At 39.2% G+C, this 11,389-nt stretch overlaps 1 protein-coding gene across 1 annotated transcript; it reads left to right on the forward strand.

Moving 5' to 3' along the window:
* The first annotated feature begins 3,425 nt into the window (after window positions 1-3,425).
* LOC138892068 (uncharacterized) lies at window positions 3,426-5,213 on the forward strand. The gene is made up of 2 exons (XM_070175761.1): window positions 3,426-3,509; window positions 4,749-5,213. The coding sequence occupies exons 1-2, from the start codon at window positions 3,426-3,428 to the stop codon at window positions 5,211-5,213; spliced, it is 549 nt and encodes a 182-aa protein (XP_070031862.1).
* Window positions 5,214-11,389: the final 6,176 nt, after the last annotated feature.

Consider the following 11,389-nt stretch of genomic DNA (forward strand, 5'->3'; position numbering starts at 1 on the left):
AATAGAGTGTAGGAAACTGGACCCACTCGTTTAAGAATCAAAGGTCCATAGTATATAGAAGCCAACTTGTGTGATGAGTGATTGGATATAGTCACTTGTTCATGGGGTTAGATCTTCAGATAGACCCAATCACCTACATCAAATTACCGATCACTTCTATGTGAATCTGCTTGTTGCTTCATTCTATGTTGAGCTATTCTCAGATGGTGTTTAAGCAACTGCAATTTCAACTCCCTATTGATCAAAGTGTTATCAACTTCAGTTGAAGCTGACTCCCCTGACAAGTAGGGTAGATGTAAGGGAGGTGGTCGACCATATAGTGCTTCATAAGGAGTGATCTATATGGCTGAGTGAAATGAGGTGTTATACCAGTACTCAACCATAGGGAAGCGGGAGTATCAGTTAGTAGAATCTTCATTGCAGTAGCACCTTAAGTAGGTCTCAAGACTTCTGTTCAACACCCTAGTCTGTCCATCAGACTAAGGAGGAAAAAGAAGACTGAGTTTGGAATGTAGACCATATGAATTCGTCAATGTGAAGGCAAATTGATAAACTTAGAGAGGATTTTAAGAGGATGTTTCACTGAAATGGTCTTTCAAAATAGGGGTTTATGATTGGCGACATGTATTCATAGATTACACTGATGAAGAAGACTTTAAGTAATTCTATGGATAAAGAACAAGGATCATGTGTGGTATGATAATGAGGATATAGATGTGGACTAGAAATTTCAAGGCAGATATTGAGTGTACCCTCGCCCCAGTATGGGTGACTCTACTGGAATTACCACGTCACTATCATGATTGGGTTGCACTGGAGCATATATTGGAACCAATTGGACCTCTAATAGCACTCGACAAAGTCATAATTGCTCAAACTAGACCCACTACTACAAAAACTCGTGTTGAAATTGACCTTACTAGGCCCAGGCTGAAGAAGATAGAAGTAACATTGATGGAAAACTCTGGTGAAGTTGATGTGTTTAATAAGGTAATTGAATATGAAACCATACTAGAATTTTGCTTTCATTGTAGGATGCAGGGCCACTCTGAAGGTAACTGTAGGCTACAACAAATAACAGAGATCATCCCATGCCAATCCGATGTTGATAAGACCAATCTGAAAGAGAATGAAAAAAGTAAACACGAAGAGGGATGGACATAAGTGAGAAATGCAAAGAATAACAAGAGGAACTTGCAAAGTGGAGCAAAACATAAGCAACATGTGGAATGGGTAGCAGGAAAGAAATCAGTTCTTCTACCTGTTAGGCCAAAAGCTGATCAAACAATGCCATTCCAACATGTAGAGAACTCTATGGAGATTAGCGAGCCACAGGAAATAGATACCTCTATAGGAATGATCGAAGGGAGAACCGGAGAAGAAATGAATATACAGGGAGCTAGGCAAATCAGAAAGAAAAAGAAAAAGAAAGGAAATAAGAGTAATATTGTAGCTGTAACTAAGAAGAAGGTGAAGAAGTCAAAGAAATCAACTATTACTGTTCCAGAACAGTGTGAGGAGCAGTTGCTGCAGGTTGAAAAGGATCTCATCGGTGTTACAGAGGAATATGATAAGAAAGTGACCTCAGAAAAGAGAAAGGGGTTTAAATCTAAAATGGCACCTTAGGAACTTCCCAAGCGGGATGTCTATAATATCCCATATGCGGATATCTTCCCAGAACTTAAGTTGAAGATAGTACAGGTGAGAGGGGAAAAGGGTGAACATGGTCTTAATAATATATTAGCAATTGAAGTGCTGGAATTAAAACCATAGAAATCCCCAACCCAAGACCCAAGATTTTTCACACCTTAGTGATGAGAAAACAGTGGCAGCCACTTCACAGAAATAGTCCATGATACATAAGACACATACATGGAGTTAATGTAGAATGAAGAGGAGATCACAAAATCAAATGATGAAAATACTAAGAGACCTCATAGGGCACTAGACTTTAAGGAGGACAGTGGTCTAGTAGGTGGTGTTAGGACAAAATAACATAATTCAACAATCTTTCACCAAGGGATTAACACAATTCCATGGGAGGGACAGAAAAAACAGCCACCAAATGATACAAGATGTAACAGAAATAAGGCAAAAGCCTCAACCCATAATAGTTCCAAATGATTGACATTGTATTGTGGAACATAAGGGGCATGGAGTCCCAAGAAGCCTCTGCAAGGCTAAAATCTCTTCAAATTCAACACAAACTACCATTCATTGTTGTGTATGAGCAAATTGTTAACTCCTCCAAGATTGTGAGATACTAATTACAACTTGGTCTGCGAAATAGTTTCTTTAACTATAATAATAAGATATGGATCTTTTGGTCCTCTGACTTAACTATACATGTCTTGGAGGACTCCGAACAACAAATTACATGCCAAGTTTCGATGCCAGGCAGCCCCGTCCCTCTAGACACAATGATTGTTTATGTTAAATGTACTACTCAACTAAGAAGACAATTATGGGATAAGTTGAGAGCGAGGGATAACAAAATCAGGGTCCATGGGAAGTAGTAGGAGACTTTAATGTCATACTTGAAGCTGAGGAGAAATCAGGTGGAAGATCATATATGGTGGAGGAAAGCATTGACTTCCAGAGTTGCATTGATGATTGTGGGTTAACTAATAAGGGACTTTATGGCAATAAGTTCACTTGAAGTTATAATAGAGGTTTCCCTAGGACTATCTGGAAGAGACTCGATAGAGTATTGATAAATTCAAAATGGACAAACATATCGGGGGAAACTATAGTGATACATTTAGCTAGAGTCGGCTCATACCATGCTCCTTTGTTGATTAACATAAATACCACAGACAATAGTGGTCCAAAGTACTTAAAATTCCTGGATTTTTGGGCGGAGCATAAAGACTTTGTTCCCATGGTTCAAGAAATATGAAATGAAACAGTGGATGGCTATCCTATGTGGGTACTACATCAGAAACTAAAAGGATTATGCAAAAGACTTAGTATCTGGTCAAGGCAAGCATTTGGAGATATATATAAATAACTAAAAAGATTGGATAAGAAAATAGCAAAACTGGAAGAAGCAATGATAGAACATAATTCACCACTTAGAAAATCTAAGCTTAACAAAGTTAAAGTAGAATACTTACAGGTTATGAAGGCACAAGATGTAGCCTTGAGACAAAAAACAAAGGCTAATTGGCTAAAATATAGGGATAAGAACGCTGCCTACTTTCGTAGTGTCATAAAGGGGAGAAGGAAGAGGCTAAATATTCGGAGGATATAAGATGAAGAGCGTATATGGAGGAAAGGAAATGAGGACACAACAAAAAATAACATTTCAATATTTTTAGAAAATCTTTGATCATAGAGATGCCATAAATGACATATCAGCTCTGAATTGCCTAAGTCCAACAGTGACAGAAGAAGATAATACAATGCTTACATCAATACCTGTAATGGTAGAGGTAAAAAACATCATTTTCTCTACAAATCCAAAACGTGCACCAGGACCAGATGGACTAAATGCGCTCTTTTACCAGGTATGTTGGGCAGTAATCTCAGAGGGGGTGTGTAATGCAATAGTGACTTATTTGAGGGGGGGGGGGGTAAACTTCCCCAAATTCTTTACCCGCACCTACATTGTCATGATAGCAAAGGTGGATTTCCCATATAGCCTAACTGATCTTAGGCCAATCAGTCTATGTAATGTTTCAAGTGAATCGTATCAAAAGTGTTGAATGCTAGAGTAACCCAATTGCTGCCAAAGATCATATCCCCCAACCAGTCAGGGTTCATTAAAGGAAGACTAATCTCTGAAAATATACTAATGGCAGTGGAGATTATTAGAGACATTAGAAAATCAAATAAAGGGAGGAATATGGTGATGAAACTGGATATGGCAAAAGCATATAATCGGGTTACTTGGCCATACCTATGTTGTAAGATGAGAAAGCTCGGGTTTGCTGAAGAATAGATCTCTAATTTATATGCATATATCTGGAAATTCGTACTCCTTGATAGTAAATGATCAAAGATATGGTTTCTTTAAGTCCAAGTATAGGTTGAGACAAGAAGATCGGATCTCACCGTTACTCCTTGTACCAAGCCCAAAGTTACTTCCCACCATGCTAAATGAGTTGCAGAACTAGAGAAATTTTAGCAATATTTTCATGAACAAACTATGTTCACAGGTTACACACTTGGCTTTTGCAGATGACCTAATACTCTTCTCAAGTGACAAGAAGAGTACACTTAAGTAGATAATGAAAACCTTAGAAAAATACAAAGTTGTGTCAGGACAAATATTAAATAAAGCAAAGAGCTGTGCTATGCTAGATCCAAAGGTATCAATAAGGACTATGGAGAGAGTGATCAGACTTATGGGGATGCACATCAAACACTTTTCAATCATATATTTGGGATTTCAATTGATATCATGGAGATAGAAGATTGCTCATTACTCAAACATGGTTAATAAAGTGACTAGTAGAGTGAAGGGATAGAAAAATAGACTCCCCTCAATAGGAGGAAAAGCCATACTTATCAGGCATGTATTACAAGCAATTCCTATACATCTATTATAAATAGTACACCCACATAAAGGAGTATTGTCTCAAATACAGAAAATATTAGAAACTTTCTTTTAGAAAGGTGCAGACAGCCATGGTAGACATTATTGGGTAGCCAAAAAATCTTTGTACTATCCTTACAATGAAGGAGAAGCTCAGTTTAGTTGCCTAGAAGATGTTTGCAAAGTTTTTACAGTGAAATCATGGTAGAATCTCAGGACTGAGAACTCATTATGGAGAGACTTTATGCTTGCCAAGTATTGTACAAGAGGTCATCCCACAATCATGCAATGGCATCCAGGGCAATCTCAAACCGGGAAGGAGTTATGCAATATCAAAGAGGTAGTAGAAAAGCAGAAAGACCGGAAGATTGGTGAAGGAAATGTCTCTTTCTGTTTTGATAATTGGACCAAAAAAGGGGCTCTGTGTAGACTATTGGATGAGTGGTCCAATCCCAAAAATGTACCACTGAAAGAAGTGTGCGTCAATGGGGCTTGGAAATTGTATACATTGGGGATCGATATACCAGAAGCATTGAAAAATGAAGCGTTAGACCAACAAATCATAGTGAATCCAGGGAAGAAGGACAAGGCCATTTGGATGGCTACCAGTAATGGCTATTTTACGGTTGCTTCGGCCTGGGATTATATGAGGCAAAATAGAAACCAGTCATAGGTAAATTCAAAGATTTGGCAAAAGTAGGTACCTTTCAAAATGGCTTTCAACACATGGACGACGCTGAATAACATGTTACCTACTAATGATCGCATACAAAACTTTGGAATCAATGTGGAGCCAAAATGCTACAATTATAGACCTACAATAGAAGAGGTTGAAAATGTTGAACATTTCTTCTGCTCAAGCAAAAGGGTGCAAACAATATGGACCAAATTTGCAGGAGCCTTTGGCATGTCAGTAAGAGGCCTACAATGCAAACATATCTTGAAATGGCAAAAACCTCTACGGATGGACATGTTGGAGATGGTTGTGTTCAGATACAGACAATTGAAGGCCTCAGGGATACAATTCGAGCCTCTTTAAGCTTGAGCTATGTGGTACCTTCCACTTTAGTTCTGATAAAAAAGTCAGGTGCATTCATAGAATAGAGGTCGGCATGTCGATCTCTCAAATAGATATAGGAGTAGTACTCCCTACAACCACGCTATGTTTCAAATTTAAAGAATCAATAAAAGGTGCCGCTTTCTATTAAAATAAAAAAAGATTAACTTGTCCTACATATACTCATTTGTTACATTGAAGAACCGTGGTTGAGAAAAGGCTAATTTTCTAATTTATTAGAACTATTCTTTACTTTAAGTTGATTAAAAAAACCATTCGGAATTAAACAGTAGAAACAAAACTGAGATAAGAAGTTAAATTAAATTCCTTGACATAATTAAGTTTCAAATTTCAATTTTAAAGATAGAAGTTGCAACTAATTTAGATTTTAACTCCTAGAAATGACAGTGTTTCTTATAGCCGAGACTTTCTTTTCCCTACTAATAAATGATGCACGAAAAAAATAACTATCACAAAAGCTAAAATATTCATGCCAGAAGAGAAAAAATTTCCTGAAACATAGTTTGAAACATGCTGAAAGTTTGGTGATTAATTTCGATAAAATTCAAAAAGCATCATTGACAAGTTTGAAACTTTGAGTTTGAGCTCGAATCTGAAATTTATTATAAGGATTTGTGATAGATGGTGTTGAAACTTGTTAAAAAATTGTCAAATAGCTGAATGTAATATTAGGGAAGAAGGTGCTTATGGCGGAAGGGTCGGGGGTGGTGTGGTGATAGTAGAAAAGATGATGGGGTTGGAAAGATGAGGAGAGGTGTTCTTTTCCGTATTTTTTTCTTTGGGAAGATGAGGAAGGGGTGGGATGATTCTTTTCTATTTTTCTTCTTAATTTGTGACAAGTGTCGGGCGGCTGATAGACAGGACTTTTGCTAAGAGACTTCAAAAAAAGAAAAAAGTTAAAAAAATTAAAAGAGGATTTGGCTAGTGGGAATTGAACTAGCAACCATATAAATATTTTGATCCGCTTGATCACTGAGCTAAGCTTTTGGTACGTATCAAGGGGATTCAAAATATAAAATATAGAGGTACAAACCAAATTTTACCTTATATGTATAGTTTAATTTCCCGACAAAGGGGGTTCGGAACCCCCTTCCGTCCCCCTAAATCCGCCCCTGCTGATAGGTGCGTGTAATAACAATCTTTAAGAATATGTGATCAAACACCGAAATGGTACGTAATATACACTTCTAAAAGATTGTGTAAAAGATTTACCGTAAGAAAAAAGGTGTATCAAAAGAATTTCCGTGCAAGTTCGATATGTAAATATGTATTTGAAAACTTATCTATACATGTGCAGCTATTTTAGCCAACAAGACTTTTAAATCACTTCCTGCCATTAGGTCTTAATCGATGTTAATAAATATGCAATCCTATATATCTACCAAAACTAAACACACCACATAAAATACATCCTATTACCAGTTAACTACACATCCAACTTCATTGCAAAGAAGGAATCCTTTGCCAAGCACTGTTACATTATTAGGCCATGGAAAACCTTAAGGTATTTAACAAATCAGTGAATTATCTTTTATATTCATCGGTTATTCCATTAAGCTAAGGTAAGAACGAAGTAATGAGTTGTTTCATTAATTTTTTAATTTCAGATCTATTCTCCATTCAGTTCTGAAGTAGTATGTCATAAGAATATTAGCATTCAACTAGTTTCTGGTGATCACGCGCAAATCCCATATCAAAGAATATTTTAAATATTCACGTAAATATTATTAAATGCAATATTTGAGGTATAAAATAAAAGGTATAAGTTTTTTAAAAATGATGAATAATAATCCTATTAAGCTAACCCAATAAAGGAAAAAATCAACTCTCACCAAAGTCCTCGAATGACTTAATTGTAACTTTTAGTTTTGCCTCCAATTACTGAAATTATTCAATTGTGTTCTTGATTTCTTTTGCGATAAATTAACAGAAAATCGAAATATTCGTGACCGGCCGAATATTACGGCGGGAATCTCGGCACGTACCGATAAAGAACCGGCAATCAGTAAATCAAAAGATTTTTTTTACCTTTTATAGAATTGTACCTAAAGTAAGACTTCTCCACTATATAAAGGGGATCTGATAATTCATAAAGTACGTTGTAACACGCATTCCAAAGCAATATATCATTATTTTTTCTGTTATTAGTTCTTCTGCTTTCGTTCATCGGTGCTTGTTGTTACGAGCCCAGATCGAGGGCAAATATTTCTCTAAGGCTTAAATCGTCTTCCTCGTGTGGTTTGAACTTACTTTATCCTTATTTATTTAATTTGTCTTTATTTACTGCTTTGTGTCAAATAAATCCGCATATCCTCAAAACCACTCACAAATTTAATTGTTGTCCGATTTTGAGCATAAACAGTTTGGCGCCCACCGTGGTGCTGAGGATAATAGTGGTTATTTGATACAAATTTCTATAACACACACTACTTTACACTTGTTCTTTGGAGTGTCTTTAATTTATGGTTAAAGCTCAAAATGTCAAACTCCGAGTCAGCACCTCTACATGTTGACGATGAGTCCGGTCATCATGGAGAAAATAACAACATAGTGCCCAGTGGCGAGATACCACCTGTTGATCCAGTCGGAATTTCGGTCGTTGACCCAATTGATGCCAACTCGCATATGGCCATCAACGCAAATTTAGCTACCGACACCAAAATAGCGTCCCATGGTGGTGCCTGATCAGTATCCCGAAATACATAAGACGATGGAGGGAAGGGATCAATTTGCTGGTGATTTTCGAAATGTTGCAGGCTCAACAGGCGGCGATAGCCCAGTTACAGAACCAAAGTTGAGCGCCGAGCAGAATTAAACCCAATCTATCCCGGGAAGTCACCCGCAGAAACGAAACGGTCATAGAGAGGCCGAATGAAAATGACTCGGGGACCAACCCCGAGATCATAAAGATGCTCGAGGAACTGACGAAATGGGTAGAATCATGAGAGAAGAAAATCTAAGCTAATGACAAAAAGGTGAAAACATACAATTAAAGGGTCGACCAAATCCCAAGAGCAGCGCCGATATTAGAAGGCTGGGATTCTAAGACGTTCGTTCAAAAATCTTTTCCTCCGAGCGCGGCTCCAAAGCCGATCCCTAAGAAGTTCTGCATGCCTGAGATTTCTAAGTACAATAGAACGACCACCTAAATAAGCATGTGACCTCCTATACATGTGCCATTAAAGGGAACGACTTCGAGGATTATGAGATCGAATCTGTATTGTTGAAAAAGTTCGGGGAGACCCTGTCAAAAGGAGCTATGATATGGTATCACAACTTACCTCCTAATTCTATTGACTCGTTTGCTATGCTTGTAGATTCCTTCATAAAATCACATGCCGGGGCTATCAAGGTCGAGACCAGGAAGTCAGACCTTTCAAAGTAAAGCAGAGGGATAACGAGATGCTCAGGGAATTCGTGTCCCGGTTTCAAATGGAATGGATGGACTTTCCCCCAGTCGCGGATGATTGGGACGTTCAGGCTTTCACCCAAGGACTCAACATTCGAAGCTCGTTGGCTTCACAACAGTTGAAACAAAACTTGGTAGAATATCTGGCCGTTACTTTAGCCGTGTCCATAATCGATATCAATCGAAAATCAGGGTCGAAGATGATCAGCTTGGAGACCCATCCGGGTTCGTGTATCCCATTAGAACCATCGACAGAGTCAAGAGAGATATTGATCGTGAATCGAGGTCAAACAGGGATCGGTATCAGCCGTGCAATAGAGACCGAAGAAACAGTTGGTCCGGGTGAAACTCTATGAGAAATGAAAGGAGAAATGATTGAGGTCAAAGCAACCGGGGACTCATGAGCAAAAACAGCTTCAAGAGGCCCGTCGGGCCTAAATAAGCGCCAATATTATCAGAATACAACTTCAACGTCGATGCTGCCCCTATCGTATCTGCTATCGGACGCATCAAAGATACCAAATAGACTCGACCTTTATAGTCCGATCCAACCCAAAGGGATTCTAACCTAATGTGAAAATATCACGGCACTCATGGCCACAGAACAGAAGACTGCCGACAATGAAAAGAGGAGGTGGCCCGACTGTTCAACAACGGATATCTCCGAGAGTTCTTGAGTGATCGGGCCAAGAACCACTTCAGGAATAGGGATTCTAATAAGCATACCAAACAGGAGGAACCTGAGCACGTCATTAACGTGATCATCAGTGGGGTCGACATTCCCAGGGCCAATGCTGGAGCGCACCAAAGTATTCATCATAAGTGGAAAACGTACTCGGGATTACGTACCGGAAGAAACCTTGTATTTCAAAAATGAAGATGCTGAGGGGATCGTACAGCCCCACACCGATGCACTGGTATATCAGTACTCATAAATAAATCTCGAGTTAAGCGTGTGTTAATTGATCCGGGTAGCTCAGCTAACATCATCAGATCGAGGGTGGTGGAACAACTCGGCCTACAAGATCAGATCGTACCTGCGGTCTGAGTCCTGAACGGGTTCAACATGGCATGTGCGACCACTAAAGAGGAGATAACATTACCGGTGAACGTCGCCGGAACCATTCAGGAAGCCAAGTTCTATGTAATCGGAGGAGATATGAGATACAACATTTTGTGAGGGAGACCATGAATTCACAACATGAAATCAATACCAACAACACTGCACTAGGTGATGAAATTCCCAACACACGGAGGAATCAAAACTGTTTACGTGGAACAACCGGCCGCCAAGGAAATGTACGTGGTCGATGGGGTTATCCTGGCATCCACACTTTTGACAACAAAGGGTCCGAATCCGACGGCCAAAGACGAGGCCAAATAGCAATTACCGGTATCAGTCTCGACAGAACCGGAGAAACAAGGGGTGGAGGAGGGGGACGATTACAGAGTTCCCAGATCTTTCATAGCCCCCGATCATTCCGACGCTTCCAGATCAACGGTCGAGGAACTTGAGCAATTCGTACTAACCAAACACTTAGCCTGATCGAAAGGTATACCTCGGCACGGGGTTAAGCCACGAGCTCAAGAAAAAGCTCATTCAATTTCTTATAGCTAATGGAGATTGTTTCGCGTGTTCCAACCTTGACATGATAGGGATCCCGCCGGAAATAACCACTCACAAGCTAAGCCTGGAGCCTATGTTTCAGCCGGTCAAGCAGAAGAGGAGACCCCAGTCTGAGGTCAAACATGCTTTTATCAAGAATGGGGTATCTAAAAACCTTAAAATAGGGTCCATTCGGGAGGTTAAATACCCAGATTGGTTAGCAAACGTAGTGGTAGTCCCTAAAAAGGGAATAAATCAAGAATGCGCGTAGACTATAAAGACTTAAATAAAGCATGTCCCAAGGACTCTTTCTCTTTGCCCAACATTGATCGCATTATCAATGCAATGGACGAGCACTAGATCCTCAATTTTCTCGGCGCCTATTCTGGGTACAACCAAATACGGATGAACCCGGGCGATTAGGAAAAAACCTACTTCATCACTAAGCACGACACTTATTGCTATAATGTGATGCCATTCGAACTAAAAAATATCGGTGCCACCTACCAACGCCTAGTAAATCGGATGTTTGAGTAACAAATAGGAAAATCAATATAGGTTTACATTGACGATATATTGGTTAAGTCCCTGCGAGCAGAGGACCATTTGAAATATCTGCTGGAACCCTTCAGCATATTTAAGAAATACAATATGAAACTGAATCCTGAGAAGTGTGCATTTGAAGATATCACTATTGTGGACACCGTGAAGGCCGTAAAAAGATTTACCGGACGCATACCCGCCCTAGGTCGATTC

Source organism: Nicotiana tomentosiformis, chromosome 5 (genome assembly GCF_000390325.3).
Source record: "Nicotiana tomentosiformis chromosome 5, ASM39032v3, whole genome shotgun sequence".
Classification (NCBI taxonomy): Eukaryota; Viridiplantae; Streptophyta; class Magnoliopsida; order Solanales; family Solanaceae; genus Nicotiana; species Nicotiana tomentosiformis.